Source organism: Panthera uncia, assembly GCF_023721935.1.
Source record: "Panthera uncia isolate 11264 chromosome C1 unlocalized genomic scaffold, Puncia_PCG_1.0 HiC_scaffold_3, whole genome shotgun sequence".
NCBI classification, from domain to species: domain Eukaryota; kingdom Metazoa; phylum Chordata; class Mammalia; order Carnivora; family Felidae; genus Panthera; species Panthera uncia.
In genome coordinates this window covers 62,548,951-62,573,193 of record NW_026057584.1, presented here as the reverse complement: position 1 = coordinate 62,573,193, position 24,243 = coordinate 62,548,951, and the positions used below count along the sequence as shown (strand labels likewise).

General features: G+C 41.3%; 2 protein-coding genes across 2 annotated transcripts in view; both read right to left on the bottom strand.

Annotated features, from left to right (window-relative positions):
- The window catches only part of LRP2 (LDL receptor related protein 2), a 200,288-nt gene extending 193,546 nt beyond the window's left edge, over positions 1-6,742 (bottom strand). Inside the window, exon 1 of the mRNA XM_049616085.1 lies at positions 5,076-6,742. Coding sequence (XP_049472042.1) covers positions 5,076-5,154 — 79 coding nt within the window. The 5' untranslated portion in view covers positions 5,155-6,742. The remainder of the gene's footprint in view (positions 1-5,075) is intronic.
- Positions 6,743-16,609: 9,867 nt separating this feature from the next.
- Positions 16,610-18,867, bottom strand: LOC125911864 (cofilin-2-like). Its single transcript, XM_049616083.1, has one exon. The coding sequence runs from the start codon at positions 18,488-18,490 to the stop codon at positions 18,089-18,091; it is 402 nt and encodes a 133-aa protein (XP_049472040.1). The 5' UTR covers positions 18,491-18,867; the 3' UTR covers positions 16,610-18,088.
- Positions 18,868-24,243: the final 5,376 nt, after the last annotated feature.

Sequence of the window (24,243 nt, the reverse complement as noted above, 5' to 3'; positions counted from 1 at the left end):
TTCAGCCTTTTAAGTCTGTCTTCATGAATAAAACAAAAATAGCATCAGCTGGTTTTACCTGATAAAGTGTCCTAGACAGATTTGGTTTTTGCAGCAGCCCAGCCTCTGTTCACGTGGGAGCCCTATCCAAATTTCCCTCTATGGTCGACCTTAGTCCATGACTGCAGGAACCAAGCATATGACCCAAAGCCTAAGCCATGGGCACATTTCATGCCAGGTACAATGACTGGTTCTGCAATGAGTCTGTGACTTAAGCAGAGCCCAAGAGGCAACTTACACTTTTAAGACAAGACAAAAACTCTTGCTTTTTCCCAGAAAGAACGTGGCTCCAAGAGCCACTGACAGCCATCCTAAGACACTAAAGAACATGATTGAGAACAGTCTTCTCAGAGTCAGAAGATAGAGAAACCAGATTAGCTTGACATAGGCTGAGCCTCCACTTTATATTAGGCTGAGCAAAATATAAAATTTTATGTTAGGTTGAGTCTTTCTTAGAAAAACAGCAATCCCATATGGTTCAACCTAATAGTTATATCTTTACAATTATGTATTGAAATAAATTTCCTTTTTTGTCTCCAGGAAGTTTAATTTAGATTTCTGTCATTTACAAATATGAATCTAGACTAACATTTAAAGTTGTAGCCACTAAGGGTGCCTGGGTGGCTCAGTTGGTTTGTGGAGCCCTGCATAGGGCTCTGTGCTGACACTGAGGAGCCTGCTTGGGATTCTCTCTCCCTCTCTCTCTGCCCTCCCCTGCTCACCTTCTCTCTCCCTCTCTCCCTCCCTCTCACAAAAATAAACTTAAAAAAAAATGACCTAACAATTACCTTCAACTAAGAATAAATACCTATTCTGTACTATGAAATCCATAAACCTTAGTAACACGTTTCGATGGCCCAAGATTTTGAAAAATGGATCCAGAGATACGGTCTTTGAAAGGTGGGGCACTAACGTGGCATAAGTTCTGAACCAAGCTGGACATGACACATGGTTGTATTAACCTATCCTCTTAGACTTGAGATTCCTCTTAGACCCGGGATATGTGACCCACCCTATATCTAAAAATGATCAATTAGGGGCGCCTGGGTGGCTCAGTCAGTTGGACATCTGACTTTGGCTCAGGTCATGACCTCATGGTTCTTGGGTTCAAGCCCCAAGTTGGGCTCTGTGTTGACAGCTCGGAGCCTGGAGCCTGGAGCCTGCTTCGGATTCTGTGTGTGTCTCTCTCTCTGTCCCTCCCCTGCTCACACTCTGTCTCTCCCTCTGTCTCAAAAATAAATAAATATTTAAAAAAATTAAAAATGATCAATTAGGAAGACACAAAGAGGAGAGCTGGTTCTATCCTGGGCCACAGGCCCTTAGGCTAAGGGCTTAACCTCCCTCCCTTTCCCTCCTGTCAGTCCCCCTTTCTTCCCTCCAGGTTTAGTTACTTTTCTATAAAATAATGCAAGTAGACCAGCTGATAGCTAAGGTTTCCCCCATCTATAAAAGTCTAACTTTCTATTAGAACAGGACAGGCACAAGACTGAAGGGAGTTTGAGCAGAAGCCCTATACTATAAAAACTGGCTAGGAAGAACTTCAAGCAGAGAAAAAGAAGCCAACTGCTGTGAAATTAAAGCAGCAGCAGTATCAGAGATGTGACAGAACCAAAATATTGCCTGTTTGTTACTGGGCCCATAATCCTTTTAAATACATAAACTTCACCTGAAAGTGTAATTGTCATAAAGCTGATACTAACTATAAAAGGCATAACCCAGCTTCTATTGAATGAAAGAATATAACTTGAAGACCAATACCATTTTCTCAAAAAAACTTTCAGTCATGTACTGGGATCTGGGAATTCCTCAAAGAAATGTTACTTGAAAATGCCTAAGGCTTCCTTATGTGCACTTGGAAATTAGAAATACGAATAGAAAACAAAAAAAGAAATGTTACTTTTAGTGTTGGTCAATATAATAATAGCTGTAGTTATGATCTTTGTCTATATGCCTTACATATTCAGCCCTTTTATCTCTTTATGTTAATGAAATGTCATGGAGTAGATTCTCTTATCATATCAATTTTGCAGATAAGCAATCTGAGCCATGAAAGTTTAGTGACTTCCCCAATGTCACACAGCTAGAAAGTGGTAAAGCCATTGCTAGAACCCAGACAGCCTGACTCCAGAGTTCAGGCTCTCCCAATATTTCTTAACAGCATTCTACAAAACATGAAGAAAATACAAATAATTTTAGCTATAGATGTGTTATAATATTTTTAAAGACTAACCATAAAATACTCAGAGGTCTTTTCCAATTTCTAATGATGCAAACTTTGCAGGAAGATCTTACCTAAAGTGTGTGCTCAAATAAGGATCTTTACAATGTCATACTTTACTTCACCTGATAAGTCAATACGACAGGAATCTAGAAATCTCCTTAACCTTACAGGAAGGTTACCTAGAGGTCAGGTGATAGAAACCTGAAAAGAATTTCTGAAAAAATATCCAGAGTTACGGTGCAAAGTGGCAAAGACTTGTAAAATACCACTCAGCTTCTTTAGTAACCTCATACATGGGTAGTGACTTAGGGAGCATGACATTTTTAGTACAAAATAAGAGACAGGGAAATAGAGGAGAGAGCCACACACTATAGCAGTTAAATTATAGCTTCTGGACTCAGAATCTCTTGGACTGGCCTCACAGCTCTGCCATTTTCTAGCAGTATGACCTTGAGCAAGTTAACTTCATTGACCCATGCCTCCATTTCCCATCAGTAAAACAGATACAGAAAGAGTACTTACATCAAAGGGTTATTATAAAGATTAAATGTCAACATTATAGTATTTATAGTATTATAAAAATTAAATGTCAATTAGTGTAAAGCACTTAGAACAGGGTCTGCCACATGTATAAGTGTATGATATGCTATTATTACTGTACATATTATTGTATATTATCAGAGAAGATGGATGGATTTAAACCACTAAAAAGAGTAAGTACAGGGGCGCCTGGGTGGCTTGGTTAAACGTCCAACTTCGGCTCAGGTCATGATCTCATAGTTCCTGAGTTCAGCGCGTTTGGGCTCTGTGCAGGCTCTGTGCTAACAGCTCAGAGCCTGGAGCCTGCTTTGGATTCTGTGTCTCCAACTCTCTCTCTCTCTCTCTCTCTCTCTCTCTCTCTCTCTCTCCCTCTGCCCCTCTTCCATTCGCGCGCGCTCTCTCTCTCTCTCTCTCTCTCTCTCAAAAATAAACATTAAAAATTAAAAAAAAAAAAGAGTTAAGTACACCTTATTGGTGACTAAACCATCAATCCAGGGGAGAAAACACCTGTTTGGGTTGTATGGGAACAATCCAGATGTATCCCAGATGAATCCGGACAAGATTTCCTTTTGCCAGGCACTGACAGGAACATAGAGTAAATCCTATGGCTATACTTAGGACATACGATGTATATCACCCTAAGAGCTGCGGCAAACCCTCCACGATAATAATAAATCCTCTTTCCGTGTTACCAACCCTGAGAAAAAGGTGTGCAAAGCAAGAATTATTAACAGTCTCTCCCCACCTCCCCTCCCTCTCCAAAGATTTTTACAAACCAGTGAGGTTTGTTGGCGTTTCCAAACTTCTCAGGAAGTCTGAAATGGGTACTGCTAGGAGTTGCTGTATAATTATTTAGTTGATTCCCTCTAAGGAGCTTACGCTAAGAATTGAGGAAAGAAAGCAGATTAACCATTTGAATACATGCCACGGCCCATCCACAAGCTTTTCCCTCTCTCTGCCATAAATGGGGACTTCTACAGTCCCCACCCGTCAACCCCAATATGTGATCCAGGGAAATCAATTTATTGCTTTGGCTAATCCTACAACAATAGGGGTTTCATTTTCATTGTAGGGCAATTAAGTTGTCCGACGGGAAGGAAGGAGCAGGAGGGGAGAAAAGTGGGGGGAGAACTCTCCCATCCCCACAGACAGATTAGTCCCTGTGGAGGCAGCAGCGTCCGTTCTGTCTGTCTGGTGGTCGGTCACACGCAGCTCTGGGCTGCTACCTAGCAACGCAAAGCCTGGAGAGAGCTCGCGGGTTCACCGGCCTCCTCCTCGCCCTTCCCATTCATCCCTGGTCTCTCTCTTTCTCTCTTTCTCTTTCTCTCTCTCTTTCTCTCTCTCCCCCACCCACCCCCCACTCCGTTCGCTGCTCTGTCTTCAAGTTTGCTCCTCTCCCTTCTCTCCCTTTTTCTCCCTACTTGTCTTCCCTGTTTTTCACCCTTACTGTTTTTATTCTCTCCACTGCTTCCTCCCTTTCTTTCTCTGCCTCTGTTTCTATAAAAACGTAAATTCTGACAACTTGAGAGAATTTTAAAGCGCTTCATACCAGAAACTTTTGCATTCGAGCCCTCAAAACTCTGGCCACGCAGACGGGGCCCCATTCATCAACACAAAAGCCCCCACCTCCCCGTTGAAAAGGAAAACCCTTCAAGAAAATGCTCCAGTATATCAGCCGCTCTCTCCGCCAATCCCGCCTCTTTGCCTTATCTCGGCTCGTAAATGATCTGCATCGAGATGCAGTCTCTTGAGGGTCACCGCGGGACCAAGTTTCGCCGAGGAAAAGAAGTGGGGGGGGGGGTGCTCTAGCCCTCGAAGGGATCTCCCTGGCTGCGCGCTGCAGGTGGAAAGCTGCGCACTGAGCAGCTCCGAGGACCGCTCAGCACCCCCAGGGAATAAATAAGTGGGGGGAACAGACTGCGCACAGGCTGAGAGAACCTCATTCTCCGGGTTCCAACTGCAGAGTGCTTTCCAGAGGGTCGGGAGAAAGTCCCGTGGGAACAAAGACGGGGTCCCCGTGGGGTGCGCTGTCACCGAAACCGGCGGAGCCGCTTTCTCAAGTTTGGCTGCTCGGTTGCCGGGCGGGCGAAGGAGGGGTGCTCGCGCTCGCCCCTCGCTGAGCAACCTGAGCGCCCCGGCGGGAGCCGCTCCAACGCCGCCGCCCTGCCCTGGCCCCTCCCGGCCGCGGTCCCCTCTGTGCGCTCACGGACTCGACCCCTGCCACTGCCGGGTAAGTCCCGAGCTCTGCGCGGAATTCCGGCCAGCGGGCGCTTACCTTGGCCACTGGCCGGCGCCAGGCAGGCGGCAAAAGCCAGCAGCAGCGTGCACGCCACCGCTGCCGCCCCGCGCTCCATCCCCGCGACCGTCCGGGGCCCCGGCCTCGCTGTTCCTTCCCCGGGAGGTGGGCGCGCGTAGCCCGCAGCACCGGCGGCACCTCTGCTCGCGAGCGCTCCTGTAGGCCTGTACCCCGGCGGGCTCCTAGTGGCAGAAAGCCGGCCCCAGCGCCCGAGGCATCCCGTTTTCTACCCGCGCAAGTCCCCACCCTCCAGACAGTGCATAAAGCCCTTGAGACCCGACCGCCCCGGAACTAGCATGCGGGAATCCAGCGGGGCAGGCCCCCTGCCGCCAGGCCCGCCCCCTGCACTTCTCAGCGTAGGGAGGAGTAGGGACTCGAACACACGTGCGCTCTCACATGCACACCCCACGCGCGCGCGCGCACACACTCACACACGACTTCATAGGGTCGCGCGCACACCGTAGCCCACACTCCTCACTGTCACACAAACTGACAGTCTCACGCGCTCACTCGCGCGCCGGCACACACATTCCTAAGTCTCACACGCGTGCGGTACTCCACAGTCACACAAACACCGACACGTGCACGCACACTTCACAGTTAGGTATTCACACGCTTACTCACTCCTGGAAGCCTCACACTTGTGCGAACACCCGCCTGACACACACACACACACACACACACACACACACACACACACACACGGGCACGTTCTGCCCTAGCCTCTGCGCGGGTTTGCCTGCGCAACAGAAGTCGGCTACGCAGTCCGCGGGGAAACCTACCACCGACAGTCTTAAAAAAGGAAGAAAAAGAAGAGAAGAAAACGGAAGGAATAAGCCCGCTGGGAGCGATTTGTGACCATTGTCTAGTCTGAAATCTCTAGGCTTCTCGGACACCCCGGTTTCGCCCATAGAGTTGAGATGCTGAGATGGGTGCTGTTTTGTTTTTGTTTTTGTTTTTTTCCAAGAGAAAAGGGGCAGACCAATGTTGGGGGGAGAGTTGGATCCTTGTTCAGCTTTTCTTAAGCAGCACATACACAGGTGTCACCGCCAGATCGCGTTTCTTACAAATCTGTTCCATTTGAAGCAACATTGGAAAAGAATGAATGTCCTCTGGATTGACTGGTGCGCCTTTATATGAGGGAGAGACGTATGGGGTTCAGGGAGCCCTGAAGCTCCCTCCTGCAAGGCAGCGTTAGGCTGCCGGGGACTCCGGCCCCCAAGAGCCCTGCGGAGGGACCTTACAGCCACCCTCAGAGCATCTTCCTCAGGCGGTTCGTGACTCTAGAGCCGGCAGAAAAAAAGGAGGGGTGGCGCGACTTATTTCCTGGACCTGGGATCCCTGTCTTATGAGAAGGGGCCGTTCTCGGGCGGGGGGTCGCCCCAGAATCTCCTGTCCCGGGCTCTGGATTAACTCCGCAGCAGGGCCCCGGGGGCCAGGTCCCGGTCCAAGGAGTCAGGAGCCCTTTTCCCCCAGCCAGAGGGGCCAGAACAGTGGAGGCGGCAGCCCTGTGCGCACTTAGTCCCGGACAGGGTCCCGCCGCCTCGCCCTTCCCAGGAGCGAGAACCTGCCAGTTATTGTCACCCCTTCTCGCCGGGGCACCGACCGACCGTCTGGGGCTCTGCTGACCCCCGACAGTCCGGACCCCTACCTTCCGTGGACTTTGGTGATTGGTGACGCTCTGCGGGGAGGAGCAAGGGGAACTATTTTAGAAACACAAAAAGAGAGAAACAGACACAGACAGGGAAAACCTAGACTTAAAAAAAGAGGAGGGCTGTGAGAAGGGACAGCAGTCACTTCGTGGCTTTCTTTCCGAGATCTCTGGATTTGGAAATGCAGAGCTCTCTGCTCTGACCCAAGTCACTGGAACGTGGTTGGCCTCCCTGCAAGGCACTGGCGCTGTCCGGCGGCGGCGCCGAGGAGGAGGCAGGATTGGGGACCGGAGGGGCAGAGGGGTCTGGGAAGTAAAGAGGCTGAGGCCGGTGGGAGGAGGGAAGCGGCGAGGGGGCGAGAAGCTGCACTTCAGTCTCGGCTGGTGATTTATGCCGGTTCCGGGCGGCCGAGGCGATGGTACGAGACCGCGCCGGGGTCAGGCGGCTCTGACGCCCGCCCAGGCCGCGCTGCATAGTCAATGAGCGTCCCCGCACCACGGAGTTACAAAGAGCTGCGGCGGCCGCTGGGGAGGCGTGCGCGGGAGGGGCTGGGTGGCTCCCAGTGCGGGTGTGGGCGCGTGGGGGGTGTGGGAGAGTGAGCGCGGGCGCGAGTGTGGGGTGTGTGTGTGTGTGTGTGTGTGTGTGTGTGTGTGTGTGTCCTTTCACTGTAGCAGCCAGGGCTCCAAACATTCCTTTCTGCACTGAAGGGTTTTCCTCATTGTTGTTGTCTTTGTGCTCCTGTGTTGCCAACTTACTGGAATTCCTGACGTGGTTGCACAGCGGGGCTCAGGCTGACGGTACGAGCCAGCTGCGTTTGTGTACGGGGCCGACCCCGCCGTTAATCCCAGAATAACGCAGTGAAGGGGGGGGAGAATGGAGGGAGAGCGGGAGGGAGGGGAGCAGATAAAGGGTGGGGATGGGGAATGAGTGACCACTAACGGAGCACGGTCCATCACTCCCAACGCTGTGGGTGTAAATTCACACATCCACAGTTTTCCACTAGAAAATCTCATTTTCTCAGTGCAACCCCAAACTGGTGCCGCTTGAAAACAAGCATCTTTTTGCAGCCTGTTTATCTCCGGTATCTATACCTGAGAAAATCTAGATTTGGAGGACTAAATCTGAGGACCAGCATCCGGGAAAGCCCGAGTTACCACAGTGGTGATTTAAGCCGACATTGTTTCTATATAATGTAAAGAGCAATTTCTTTTGTTTTCCACATTTCTGTCTATATATATGCATGTAAGACTTTACAGTTAACCGGAGACAGAGAGGAACAGTGCAGAAAAGTGATATTCTAGTAAATTTACGTTAATTGACTTCCTTGAAACATTTTCGACTTGTGCATATTATTTTACTTATGCATCTCAATAACAAATCATTAAAACTATTTTCAGAGAATTTGTTCCTATCTTGAACAAACTTCTGTTTCCTGCAGTGGGCATAAAGTTGTAAAATCTCCTTGAGTAAAATTCAACTTCAATTTGCTATTAATCCAACCCAGACTTGCTTCTTAAATGCTATTGAGCCAACTGCCCACTGAACAGCTCCAGTCTAATGTCCTTGATACCTTAAACTCAACATGGTGGAGCCTGAACTGTAAACCTTCATTGTTCCTTATCTCAGAAAGGGGCACCACCATCCAGCCCAGAGGCCAAGGCCTGAATTGTCATTCTTGACCCCTCCCTCTTCCCCACCCCTATATGCAATCAATCATGAAGTGCTGTTAACTTAAATTCTTCAATCTACTTTCTTTACTCCCAAACCCACCCACTTCTCTCAACTTCATGGCCAGTAGCCACCTAGACTCTCTCACCTGAATGATGGCAAGAGCCTTATACAAGTTCCTTGTTGTCAGTTTTGCCCCCCCCCCATCTATCCATCTATTTTCCATTCTGCAATCAGATGATCCAAAGTGATATTTGCATTAGGCTAGTGCTTTCAAACAAAGATCATTACTAAGTAGAGGGTAAGAAATCAATTCAGTAGTTCAGACAAGAATTATTTTCAAATTAAATAAAACAGAATAGAAACTAAAATAACTTTCATGTGGAAAGCATACGTATTGTTTCACAAAACTGGTTCATTCATATGTATATATAGGTATATATGGTCACCTTATTATAGATAACAGTCAAAAAAATTTGAGGTATCTCTCCACAAATTACACATAGTAGGAGAAGTGGAGAAACCTGGCAGATACCTTAGTAGGTTTTATTATTATTTAGGTATAGTATGGTCAATAGATCAGGAGATGACTGCCATTGGAAAGGTAGTGTATTATATTCGTCCAGCTGCCAAGAGAGGGAAGACGTGTCACACCACTGGGGGGCCACACAGGGAAGTACCAAAGTGAGCATTCCCAGAGGGAGAGGAGGGAAAATGTGGGCAAGCAGCTTTTCTGTGGTTTCTGAAGGAAGGAATACGCAGATAGGGTAAACACGCTCAGGGTTGGCCAGTTTGTATTTGAAAAACACTCCTTTGGGAGAACTCTCAGAGGAGGGAGGCACTGAGGGAGGCAGGAGGTCAAGGCAAGGTGACTAGGGCATACCATCAGGTTGTCCATTGCAAGGTGTGTCCAGCATATGCCTGCAGGGCAGATGTTAAAGCATCTTAAAGATTACAGAAGCTAGAAACTTGGTAAATATAGCAGATGCCTCATGGTATTACTGACAAAAATGCATAATATAGCCATGAGAAAGCAGCAGACAAACCCAAACTGAGGGACATTCTATAAAATTACCAACTTGTATTCTTCAAAAATGGCAAGGTCATGAAAGACAAAGACTAAGGAACCTTTTAGAGATATGGTAATTAAATGCAACACACAGGCTTGGGTTGGACTTGGACTAGGGAAAAATATAGGAAAAACTGAGGCATTTCAATGTCGACTATCTATTGGATAATAGTATCTTGTAATGTTAAATTGTCTGACATTGCTTAGGAAAGAGAATGTCCTTGTTCTTAGGAAATACATCCTAGAGGATTTAGGGGTACAGAAACATGACTTTGCAACTTATTCTCCAATAATTCAGAAAGCAAAATTTGTGTGTATGCGTGTGTGTTAGGAAGAGAGAGAGAGCAAATGGGCAAAGAGTATGTGAGGGTTTCTTTGCACTATTCTTGCAACTTTTCTGTGAGTTTGAAATTATATTGAAATCAAATGATTTTTTCAAGTTTGAGAAACTTGGAAATCATAAATCCACATGAACAGTTCCCCTCCTATGTCCCAGTGTTCACTCCTATTATTGCCTGTGTCCATTCTTTCCCTCCCAACACCTTTCTTCATCTGGTTAACTCCGATTAAACTTTCCAATCTCATCTAAAATACTTCTTCTTCCAGGAATACCTCCCAAGCCCCACATAGTGACTTAGGAGTCCCTTCTAATGTGTCCTCACAGCTCTTTTTCCCTCAGTCCAGCTGTCATCACACTTGTATTCCCGTAACTTCCTCAAAGTTTTCTCTCTGAAACCAGGATAATATTTTGCAGTCATGCAGACTACATAGATCACTTGGTTATAACACTTCGGTAGTTTTCACATTATTCTAAAATAAAAATCAAAATTTTTAGCATAATCTACAAGTCTTTGCAGGATCTGGCCCCTGGCAATCTCTTGAATCTCATATGACAGTCTAGACACACTGGCCTCCTCTTGGTTTCTCAAATATACTATCTGCTTTCCCAGCACTGATGGTGAGATTCAGAGACATAGGGGAGAGATAGGCAGAGGTTCTTGGAGCTGCCTAAACTCCTGACTCCACTCCAGGTCTAGCTCCTAACCTACTATATCCTTAAAATAATCCTTCTTTTTTGTTCGAGCAACTTGAGTGGATCTCTGCCACATGCAAAACAGAGCAAGACTGAAACCATCAAAAAGTACCAAAAAGACATCTTAAGGTATCTCACCTACCAGGCAGCCCCAGTATGCTTCTGATGTAATAACAACTGCAATCCAAAAAGGAAAAACACTGCATTTATGACTCTCCCACCGCCTACCTTTTTAAATAACTTGTAACCAGGTCCTGAGCCATAAGTCAGCTGCCGGTTCATGGTAGGTAGCCAGGGCCAAGAAAGCCACAGCAACACCTAAAGGGACAACCAGTGCAGCAGCCACGTTTTCCAAACCCAAAATGGAGACACCAGATACAGTATCATAGGAGAATCCTCCTGATTTGCAAATATAGTCATATGAAAAGTCTTGGCAGAATTTTAAAGAAACAACAGGGAATCTAGTAAGTCTCACGGATTGAAAAAAAAAAAAAGTTGAATAAAATTAGGACTCTGCTAAAAAATGTTAGGACTTAATGACCCAATCACAGGAAGCCCTGGGAGTCAGGTGAGCCTAAGGCATGCACAGATGTTCTGATCAAGCCAGAACTCACCAGAGTCAGGAAGCACCAGACCCCTCTGCCCCTCCAGTCCCCAATCCCACCTTCTCCTCCACTTCACAGTGCAGGGAGGCCAACCACATTCCAGTGATTTGGGTCAGAGCAGAGAGCTCTGCATTTCCAAATCCAGAAATCTCAAAAAGAAAGCCACGAAGTGACTGCTACCTTTTCTCACAGCCCTCCTCTTTTTTAATTCTAGGTTTATTCCTCTCTGTGTCTGTTTCTGCCTCTCTTTTTGTGTTTCTAAAATAATTCCCCCTTCCTCCTCCCCTCAGAGTGTCACCAATCACCAAAGCCCACGGAAGGTACACAAGGTAGGAAGGTACAGTCTGGACTGTTGGGAGTCAGCAGAGTCCCAGACGGTCAGTTGGTGCTCCAGCGAGAAGGGGTGGCAATAACTGGCAGGTTCTAGCCCCTGGGAAGGGCGAGGCGGCGGGACCCTGTCCGGGACTGAGTGCGCTATATCAATGTCACTGCTGTGATATCTGGCACTTAGATCTCCCAGAACCCTCCTAAGGAGAATTTAGATCGAGTCTCAGAATTATTCCCCTGGATCAACAGGAGAACTCTTTCTCTTTCAGCTCCCATCCCCTATTGGTTAAGAGTGATCATGGGGGGCATTACCTTCCCTGTCACCTGGGGTATGCACGTGTGTTCACCCTAGCCACTAGAGCCTGCAGCAATGGAGAAGCTCCTGGGCACAAAATGAAAGAAATGCCACAGACACCTGAAGCATAGTGATTGCAGTAAAGGTGAGGTGAAACCCGTGTAAGGAGTCAAGTGACTAGGCAGTTGTCATACCTTAATGTTCTGTGGTACTTTTACACCGTGTCCCCTGGTGAAATCATTCTGTCTAAGGATCAGGATCTCTGATCCAGCAGAACCTAAACTGCATTCTTGTCATTTAACAAACTCTTACCGTGATGATGAGAGGCACCAGCATATACCTGCCACATGCTAGATCATAGAAGACAATATCCCAATCCCACAGCTTTGTCCTTGAGCAAATTACAAAGCTTTGTCCTTGTAATTTAAATACAAATTGAACAAGTCATTCTATTGTACTATTAGGGAAGCTCCTTCTGGGTTATGAGGTATACATACCTTCTTCAACTTACTATGGGGTTACGTCCTCCTGATAAACCTATCAGAAGTTGAAAGTATCGTAAGTCAAAAATGTATTTAATACGCCTAACCTACCGAACATCATAGCCTAGCCTAGCCTAGCCTACCTTAAACGTGCTCAGAACACTTACATTAGCTTACAGTTGGGCAAAATCATCTAACACAAAGTCCATTTTACAATAAAGTATCGAAAAGCTCCTGTAATTCATTGAGCAGAGTACTGAAAGTGAAAAACAGAATGGTTGTGTGGGTACAGAAGGGTTGTAAGTGTTATCAGTTGTGTACCCTCATCACCGCCTGGCTGACAGGGAGCTGAAGCTGCCACTGCCCAGCATCACAACACAGCACTATACCACACACTGCCACCTCAGGGGAAAAAATCAAAATGCAAAACTTGAAATACTGTTTCTGTTGAATACATATCTATTTTCTACCATTGTAAAATCAAAAAATCGTAAGTCAAATCCTAAATCGGGGACAAGCTGTATAATAAAACAAAACATTCCAAGGTCAAATACCCAGTATTAAACCTCCTTCACTTGTAAATAAGCTGCTTGTTCTGAGGCATCACTATTCAAGATCCCATGTTAGTAAATCAGGCATTTTTATGGTGCTGGCAGAGGCACTGTGAAAAGGAAAGACAAAACCACCTTCAAAGTACCAGTAGATTCTGGAAAGAATAAATCACCTCTTCCTCCATATATAAAGGGTCCAATGTAATCAATGTGCCACCAAGGGACTGATATTTCTATTTTTTCTTATGTCAATGTTGGCAATTTTGCTTTTCTAGGAATTTTTCCATTTCATTCACATTTTCAAATATATTGGTATAAGTTTGTTCATTATTTCCTCTTATCTTTTTGGAATCTGCGTGATTTGCAGTACTGCCCTTCTTTTCGTTACTGTATTGGTTGATTATTTCCTCCTTTTTTTTTTTTCTTTTCTAGTATTACCAATTTTGTTGGTCTTTTCGAAGAACCAACTTTGGATTTGTTTTTACATCAATTACATTTTTATTTTTGTTTTGCATTTCATTAATATCTTTGCTTTCATTATTTCCATCTTTCTACTAACTTTAGGTTTTATATACTGTCAAAGTCATTTATTACATTTTTTATTTCCATCATTATATTTTCAGTTCCAGAATTTTCATTCAAATCCTTTTTTAAAGAGCCCAGTTCTCACATGAAATTGTCCATTTCATCATCTCCAACATATGAATTGTATCTTTTGAAACTGTCAATTGTTTATCTTTCTTTTTTTTTTCCATTCATTTCATTCTAGCTTCTGGTATGCTTGGCAAATTTTAATTGAATACTTTAAATGAGTATAACATATTGTGTAAGCTATAGATGATGCTATCTCCTCCAAAGAGAATTTCTTTTCCTTCAAGTAGGCAGTTAAAATAGGGGTAAATCTTTGATCCAACCAGAATGAAGTGTCTTAAGACTATATTTCAATCTTTTTTTTAATGTTTATTTATTTTTGAGAGACAGAGAGACAGAGAGACAGAATGTGAGCAGAGAAGGGGCAAAGAGAGAGGGAGACACAGAATCTGAAGTAGGCTTCAGGCTCTGAGCTGTCAGCACAGAGCCCAACATGGGGCTTGAACTCACAAACTGTGAGATCATGATCTGAGCTAAAATCAGATGCTTAACCAACTGAGCCTTCCAGGCACCCCTGGATTTCAATCTTTTTGAGGGCTGAACTAGTTCTGGTTTGTCCTTTAAATACCTCAGTAGAAAATGTGCAGCATTTTCCAGGAACTTTTCTTCCTTAGTGGCTCTGAATTCCAGTCTTTATCTCAGCAGCACCATACTACCAAAAGCTCTGATTAAACTCTTAACGTGTAAACATTTATTTATATTAGACTTCTCAGATCAATGCAGCTTACAAATTGGAAATGCTTTGAGAAGAAAAGTAGCAGAGAATTTCCAGCTTTCCTAAGTGTTTTCCCTTTCTTTCTTGGCTCATGGTCTCTCAAATGCTGAGTGTGCTGTAGTTCTCAAATGCCTTTACTGTTATTTCATATTTTTAACTTTAAAATATATTTTTCATATAATTGTGACTATTCTCTGATACTACACCAAAACTCAACAAGTTGTTCCTAAGAGTTAATTACAATAAGGAATTTGAAACCACATCAAGGAACTTTTCATCCACAATTACATTAAAATCCATTGGTCTTTAACTTTGAATGGATTTTGTATCATTATATACTAGTCATTTTGAAAATATTAATTCACTCTTATGCAGCTCTTCTAAATGTTGATGTATTTCATTATAGAATATTTTTTAAAATTACATTGGCTAATATTACCACAAAACTCATTATAAAAAAAAGAAAAAAGTCTTTCAGTATACTTAAGCTATCCAGTTTCCAATGGCAGATACAGTTTTCCAAAATTCCAATTTTTCAATTCAAAGCATAATATGTTCTGCCTAATATTTGCAGTACACCCTGCTGTAATAGGAACCTCTTTAGTAACAAATATGGCACAAAAATAAAAACTCACTAAATTTGAATATATTGCAAAACAACATTTGGATGAGATATCATCCAAAATTTGCACATTCTGTCATCATGAAAGTAATAACTTTAAAATAATATTTAAGTCAGGGCGCCTGGGTGGCTCAGTTGGTTAAACACAGGACTTCGGCTCAGGTAATGATCTCACAGTTCGTGGGTTCAAGCCCCACGTAAGGCTCTGTGCTGACAGCTCAGAGCCTGCAGCCTGCTTCAGATTCTGTGTCTCCCTTTCTCTCTCCACCCCTCCCCTGCTTGCACTCTTTGTCTCTCTATCTCTCTCAAAAATAAATAAACACTTAAAAAATTTAATAAAAAATAAATAAAATAAAATAAAATAATATTTAAGTCTAGAAATACCTCAAACTGAAAGAAAAATTAGGCTAAGAAAAGTTTTTAAAATTATAGTAAAAATATAGCAATTATATATGGTCTTTTTGAATTCTCTTTGAAAGGCCATTTACTTCTCCCCACATCCATTATAAATTATACTGTCATTGGTTATATTTGGACACAGTCCCCTTGAATTTTGTGACACAGAAGCAGATGCTGATGGGAGAAACAAGTTGGAAGATAACACATTACAATAAACCTATGTTTACCCATCCCCAGAATCAGCTGAGGTTCCCTAAACTGAAAAAAAAAATTATAATAAAAATAAAACCTACCATTAATAATGTTTGGGAGGGTGAGTAGCACAGAGACATTGACTCTGCTACCATCTGATTACACTGATCTTGGTAATTGTGGGTAAACTGACAGAAAACTTTTTGGCCAAATAGCTCTAAAAATTATTCTTTAAAATTGATTTACTACTTATATGACTCTTTATAATCAAAATCCTTACTATTTCTCAAACTGAAAAATTGGAGGTGCTTCCTAATACAGGTTTTAGAAGAGAGAACTGCAAATTCTTTTCTTCCAACACAGCCCTTTCCAGTGGGCAGATAAAGATAAGGATATTTTCCATACCTGAGTGCCTTTGCCTCTGCTCCTTCAGAGTTGGCTGGTTTTCATCTAGACTCCTGTCTTCACTCACCAGTCAAAGGAAGACTTCTCTCTGCTGTACCTTCCTGTTCATACAGTTATTTCAACCAACAGTTAGATAATTGCCTCAGTCAGAATAGAAGCGAAAGGGTATTATAAATGTGACCTTACAAATTAAAGTTAATAAAACAACTTTATTTGCTTTTCATAAACTCCTTACTTGTAAATTAACTCTAATTTAATTGCCATGCCACTTTGGTTACTAGAAATTTAAAGCATCAGCTTATGATAAAAATTAAGTATTATTTTCTGTTTATGTTTGAGAGAGAGACAGACAGAGCACAAGCCGGGGAGGGGCAGAGAGAGAGGAAGACACAGAATCTGAAGCAGGCTCCAGGCTCTGAGGTGTTAGCACAGAGCCCAACATGGAGCTTGAACTCACAAAACTGTAAGATCTTGACATGAGCCAAAGCTGGACGCTTAACTAACTAAGCCACCCAGGTGCCCCTAAATATTAAATATTATTTTTATCTTCATAAAAATGTTTAGGAAATCAGTTTTCAAAGTAACGTGCATTCTACATGCTATTCTGTTAGGTTGCATAGGCTTGTATGTGTGTGTGTGTGTGTGTGTGTGTGTGTGTGTGTGTGTGTAGAGACAGAGAGAGAGATGCATGAGGTCAAGATCAAGATTGAACTCCACTCTAAAAGAATGATCACTGAACCAGTACAAGTCTTTAGCTCCAAATGGTGGGATTTGAGGTGATCTTTTTTAACTTTTCTATGTTATTTAAATTATCTATAAGAATATATGCCATCTTTATGAAAAGAGAAAAAACAATTTCTATGGACACACACAGGAGGGCACACCTATCTCTCCTTTGAAAGGGAAAAATCAAGGTTGGGGAATAAAATGATCTATAAGCTGAATATTGAAAGATAAGTAATTCATATGGCTGAAATGAGGAAGAAGGAATATAATAAAATCCTTTAATTGATGCATTATAGTGCCCAACAACCTTATGTGATAAGTATTTTTATCCACCCTTTTTATCCACCCAAGATCTCCTTTCCATTATTTATATCCAGGTTCTTTTTTTTTTTTTTCTTTTGGTAATATGCCACAACTTTTATTGCGATGTGGTCATTTTTGTGAGGGTAAGGAGTTTGATCTCAAAAACAATGTTCCATTTAAGGCTCTTTTATACAGAAATTGCCATCATGACTGATATTCAAAATATTTTTAGTGTTGCCAAACTTACATGGTAAACGTAAACTCCTACACTTATTCAGTAGTGTACGCTCAATGGAAAACAAAAAGGCATTAACAGCTGTTTCTTTTAAGATATGCAGGTAACAGGAATGAATACTGAGGTACTAGGATAAGCTGGTGACACTGTTAACAAAACTTAATTGGCATTCCTTTTGGGGGATGGAGAGTGAGTTAAACTCATTACAAAAAAAGTGCTTTCAATGCATAGTGTTATATCTGTGCTGCCATGTCACAAAAATAGGCTTGTCAAGGCAGATGAGGTGTATGAATGCTCAAGCCTCACAGAACTACAATCAAGTGAAACTATAAATAATACTGAATAAAGTTTACCATCTGACCAGTGGATAATACTTTCAAGGCATTCAATCAGCTTACCCTTTGCAGTATTCTAAGCTATTCACATTGACAATCACTTTCACTGTAGTGCTTGCTGCAAGGGAGGCATATAACCAGTTGTTTTGGCTAAAATATGACGGGAAGGCATTCCTTGGGTTCTACATAAAAGTAACAGTATTAAACAGTCTAATGGCAATCACTGATAGGCTGCTTACATGAATGGTATTCCCTTCATTCACTGTATTGGAAGGACCCAGTGGGAAGAGAAAAAAAAACAAAAACAGAAACAAAAAACACCTAACACTATTTCAATTGATTGAGCTGGAGAAATGGAAGCTCCTCAAGATCCAGATGGCACTTGACTGGCACTTTATAAGGGTTTTCCTTCAAGAGAAACTACTACATTGCCTCCCAATTTCTCTCCAAGTGTTGAACGGTCTTTTATATCATCCAAGCCATTTACTTGCCATTCATGTTTAATACCTGTAAATTTCTTTTTAACGGCATCTTTATTTTTTTTTTAATTTTTTTTAATGTTTATTTTTGAGACAGAGAGAGACAGAGCATGAACGGGGGAGGGGCAGAGACAGAGGGAGACACAGAATCGGAAGCAGGCTCCAGGCTCTGAGCCATCAGCCCAGAGCCCATCGCGGGGCTCGAACTCACGGACTGTGAGATGGTGACCTGAGCTGAAGTCGGACACTCAACCGACTGAGCCACCCAGGCGCCCCTTAACGGCATCTTTAGAGCTAGCATAAATCATGTTGCTTTTTAAAGGTGCACTCTCAGGAGCCCAGAATATAAATACTAGGTCTTCTTTCTTAGACTCTTTTGTTTCGTAGGTGGCATCGTACAAAGCATATCGGCAATCATTCAGAGGCAGCAACTTCACAAAAGATGTGTAGGGGTCCTCTACAGTATCATCAATGTCACCCACCAAGATCTGCTTTGCTTCCTCTACAATTATTTGTCTTTTGTCATCGCTTAAACAGAAGAGAACAGCTTTCTTTCTTTTTTTGATCTCCTCTTGTGTAGAAGATTTTCTTACTTTCATATCATTAAAAACTTTGATGACTTCATCATTCACTGTAACTCCAGAAGCCATAGTGTCCGTGGCTGTGGCGGCGGCGGCTCCGGCTCCGGGTCTGTGGCACTGGTAGGAGGAGAGGGAGGGGCAGGCAGGCAGCTGCGAGTGCAGGAGCTGCAGCCCTATATCCAGGTTCTTATATTAGGTATGTTTTTGAAGAGTAAAATTATGAATTCCCTCATTAAAAGTCTTTCATTGATAAAAGTACATACTTAACATAAAAGCTAGGTGTCTTAGAAATTGGGATGCTCAGAAAAAGGGCAATCTAGAAACACTAAGTATTTATGCACTAAGCATATTACTCAGGCAAAAACCTATTTACCTATTCATTAGATATTAAAACATTATCTGAAAACTTTAAGACTCCTAAAATAAAAATTTTATATATCATAATCATTTTAGCTTCTAGCTAAATTTGGGAGATTTCCCTGGACCTAGAAAAAACAAAATGCAATGAATAAAATGGACAAATTTGAAAGGTACATAAACTACCAAAACTGACTCAAGAAGAAAGAGAAAATCTGAATAGACCTAAAACAAGTAAGGAAATTGAATTAGTTATCAAAACCTCCAAACAAAGAAAAGCCCAGAACCAGATGACTTCACTTGTGAATTCTACCCAACACTTAAAGCAAAATTAACACCACTCATTTTCAAACTCTTCCAAGAATACTGAATAGGAGCACACATTTCCTAACTAATTCTATGAGGCTAGAATTACCTTGATACCAAAACCAGACAAAAATACTATAAAGAAAAGAAAATTATAGGGGTGCCTGGGTGGCTCAGTCAGTTAAGCGTCTGACTTTGGCTCAGGTCATGATCTCACAGTTTGTGGGTTCAAGCCCCACATTGGGCTCTGTGCTGACAGCTCAGAGCCCAGAGCCTGCTTCAGATTCTGCATCTCCCTCTCTCTCTGCCCCTACCCTACTTGTGCTCTGCTTCTCTCTCTCAAAAATAAACATTACCAAAAAAAGAAAGGAAAGAAAGAAAGAAAGAAAGAAAGAAAGAAAGAAAGAAAATTATAGACCATACAAATCAAAACCACAATGAGATACCACCTCGCACCTGACAGAATGGCTAAAATCAACAACTCAGGAAACAACAGATGTTGGTGAGGCTGTGGATAAAGGGGAACCCTTTTACACTGTTGGTAGGAATGCAAACTGGTGCAGTCACTCTGGAAAACAGTATGGAGATTCCTCAAAAAGTTAAAAATATAAGTACCCTATGGCCCAGCAATTGTACTATGAGGTATTTTACCCAAAGGATATAAAAATATGGATTCAAAGGGGCACATGCACCCCAATGTTTATAGCAGCATTATGAACAATAGCCAAATTATGGAAAAAAGGACCCAAATGTCCATTGACTGATGAATGGGTAAAGAAGATGATGTGGTATATACATACTATGGAATAATACTCAGCCATCAAAAAGAATGAAATCTTGACATTTGCAATGATGTGGATGGAGCTAGAGTGTATTATGCTGAGCAAAATAAGTCAGAGAAAGACAAATATCATATGATTTCATTCAAATGTGTAACTTAAGAAATAAAACATATGAACATATGGGAAGGGGGAGAAAAGAGAGAGGGAAGCAAACCATAAGAGACTCTTAACTATAGAGAATGAACTGAGGATTGATGGAGGGAGATGGTGGGGCATGGGCTATAAATGGATGAGGGTGTTAAGGAGGGCACTTGTTACGATGAGCAATGCATGTTATATGTAAGTGGTGAATCACTAAATTCTACTCCTGAAACCAATATTACACTATATGTTAACTAATTAGAATTTAAATAAAATTTTGAAAAAAAAATAATAGACTAATATCCATTATAAATATAGATGTAAAAATCCTCAACAAAATACCAGCAAACTGAACTCAGTAATACAATAAGAGAATTATACACCATGACCAAGTGGGATTTATCCTTGTAATGTGAGGGTGGTTTAATAAATAAAAATCAATTAATGTAATATATCATATTAACAAAATGAATGATAAAAACCACATGATCACTGCCGTTGGTACAGAAAAAGTGTTTGGCAAAACTCACTTTTCATGATAAACAAAAGTACTCAATAAACTAGGAGTTGGAGGAAACTTCCTCAATATGATAAAGAATTTATCTGAAAGACCCACAGCTAATACAATAGTCAATGGTGAACAAAGTGAAAGCTTTTCTCTTAAGATCAGGAACAAACAAGAATACCCATTTTCACCATTGTATTTAACATAGGGCTGAAGGTTCTAACTAAAACAATTAGGCAAGAAAAAGAAATAAGAAGCATCCAAATTGGAAAGGAAGAAGTAAAATTATCTTTGTTCAAAGATGACATGATATCATATGTAGAAAACCCTAAAGAACACACACACACACACACTGTTAGAGCTAATAAATGATTTCAGAAAAGTTGCAGGCTACAAAATCAACACATAAAAATCACTTGTATTTCTATACACTAGCAATGAACAATCCAAAATAAATTAAGAAAAAAAAATCTACTTATAATAGCATAAAAAGAATAAAATACATAAGAATAAACTTAACCAAGGGAGACAAAAGATTTATAGATTGAAAACATTGCTGAAACAAATTAAAGAAAGCAAGAATAAAGGAAAAGACAGCCTGTGTTCATGGATTGGAAGACTCAATATTGTTGAAATAGCAATAGTCTCCAAAATAATCCTCAGATTCCATGTAATCCTACCAAAATCCCAATGGCATTTTTTGCAGAAATGGAAAAGCCAACCTTAAAATTTATATGGAATTGCAAGGGACCCCAAAGATAGCCAAAGCAATCTTGAAAAAAGATAATCTGAATCAAGTTAGACAACTCACACTTCATAATTTCAAGACTTATTTCAAAGCTACAGGAATGAAAACAATGTGTTTCTGGCATAAGCGGAGACATACATCCATAGAAAATAATTGACAGTCCAGAAATAAACCCGTACATCTGTGGTCAATTGGTTGGGGTGCCACCCATAACCATTCAATGGGGAAAGAATAGACTTTTCAACAAATGGTGTTGGGACCACAGTATATCTATAGACAAAAAATGAAGTTGGATCCCTACACCTTGTACCGTAAATAAAAATTAACTCTAAATGGATCAAAGACTTAAGTTAAAACTATAAAACTCATAGGAAAAAAAAAAAAAACATACGGGCAAATGACCTTGGATTGGCAATGCTTTCTAAAATATAACACCAGGGCATCTGGCTGGCTGAGTTAGTAGAGCATGTGATTCTTGATCTCGGGGCTAGGAGTTCAAGCCCCATATTGGGCATAGAGATTATTTTTTTAAAATATGCTGTTAATAAAGTACTTTGCAACTTGGATCTTTAAAAACTAATAATAAGAGGGGCACCTGGGTGGCCCAGTCAGTTAAGTGTCTAACTTCAGCTTAGGTCACGATCTTGTGGTCTGTGGGTTTGAGCCCCGCATCAGGCTCTGTGCTGACAGCTCTGAGCCTGCAGCCTGCTTCAGATTCTGTGTCTCCCTCTCTCTTCTCTTCTCCTGCTTGTGTTCTATCTACCAAAAATAAATAAACATTAAAAAAAATTAACTAATAATAAGATCAAATAAAATATGACACCAAGAGCACAAGCACCAAAAGAAAAAAAAGATAAATTGGACTTCATCAAAAATTTTTAAATTTCTTATTTATTGTATAACTGAAAGTAAATAGTCATGGGGATGACTATGATACAGCATAAGGGATCTAGTCAATAATATTATAATAACGTATGGTGACAGATTGTAACTACACTTACAGTGGTGAGCACAGAACTATTGAATCACTATGTTGTACACCTGAAACTAACATAACATAGGTCAACTATACTTTAATTAAAAAAAAATTGTTTTAACTTCTGTACCCCAAAGAACACAATCAACAGAGTGAACTCACAGAATAGGAGAAAATATTTATAAATCATAAATGTGATAAAAGTCTAGAATCCAGAATATATAAAGAACTCTTACAACTCAACAACAAAAAGACTAACAACTCAATTTAAAAAACAGGCAAAGAGATTGTCTCAGGCAAATAGATATGTCTCCAAAGAAGATATTCAAATATCCAAAAAGCACATGAAAAGATGCTCAATGTCATTCGTCATTAGAGGAAAGCAAACCAAAATCACAATGAGATACCACTTCAACACATTAGGATGATCATAGTAAAAAAACAAAGAAACAAACAAATAGAAAATAACAATGTGGAGAAATCAGGACCTTTGTGCACTGATGACTGGAACATAAAAACAATGTAGCCACTGTGGAAAACAGTTTGGTGTTTTATCAAATGTCAATTACAATAAACCCAGCAATTTCATTCCCGGGTATATAGCCAACAACACTGAAAATAAGAACTCAAGCAAATGTTTGTATGCCAATGTTCACTTCTGTACTGTTTATAATACCCAAAAGGTGGAAATAATCCAAGAGTCCATCAACAGATGAATGAATAAATAAAATGTGATATATACACACACTGCAATATCATCTAGCCAAAAAAGGAATGTAGTTTTGGTACATGCTACAATATAGATGAACCTTGAAAACATTATGCTAAGTGAAATAAGACACAAAAGGACTAACACTATATGATTCCACATGTATGTGATATGTGCACACAGTAGTCAAATTCACAGAGACATAAAATAGAATGGTGGTTACTGGGGTCTTTGGGAAAAGGGGACCCAAGAGATACTGCTTAATAGGTACAGAGTTTCTGTTGGGGATGATGATAAATTCTGGAAATGGATAGTGGTTATGGTTGTGTAACATTGTGAATATACTTAATGCCACTGAATTGTATCCTTTAAATTACTAAAATGGTAAATTTTAAGTGTATCTTGCTACAATCAATAAAATTCCAACAAGAAGAGAAAAAATAAATGAAAATCCACAATAGAGAGCCAGCTTTACTCTATTTTCTTTTTGTAAAAATCTATGTGGCAATCGAAATAGACTGAAAAGTGCCTTCGGAACTTCCTGTGTTTTTGTCCTCCTGAAAGGCCTCAGAATTTCTTGCTCTTTTCTTCACACTGATACAAACCCCTGTTCACACACTTTTCAAAAGCAAGTGTGTAATTTAAAACATTTATACTCCAAATGAGTTGTTTCTTTTTTAATAAACCTTAGGGTGAAGGGACTGCCACATTACCCACTGGGTCCTTTACGTGGCAACAGTATTTCAGTGGTTGACTCTGCTTATGTCAAGTTGCACAAGGAAAATTGATCACTTTTTTTGTTTCTCCAAACTGCCTTGTAGCTGAAAGAATAAGACAATAAATGAAATTGTCATAAACCATTCAAGTTTTCTGATTTTTTTCAATGGCATAGATATATGTCTTCTTTTTATGCCACATTAATTCCACAAATAACATGGACCTGGTTATTGAAAGGTTTTGTGGCAGGTGTTGTGTGAGGTAGACATGAAGTTGTCTAAGATGTAGCTCTTGCCTTCCAGGGACTAACAATCTTGAACAGAGTTCAAACTGCAGGCCAAATCTACCAGATGCCTATTTCTGTATAGAACAGAAGCTATGGAGAATTTTTACAATTTTATATGGTTGAAAAAAATCAAAAGGAAAACAGTATCTCATGACATGTGAAAATTATGTGGAATTCAAATGTCAGTTTCCAAAAATCCAGTTTATTTGAGTACTAGTTCATTTGTATACTGACTATGCTGTTTTCATTCTACATATACCAGAGTTGAATAGCTCTGACAGAGACCACATAGCCC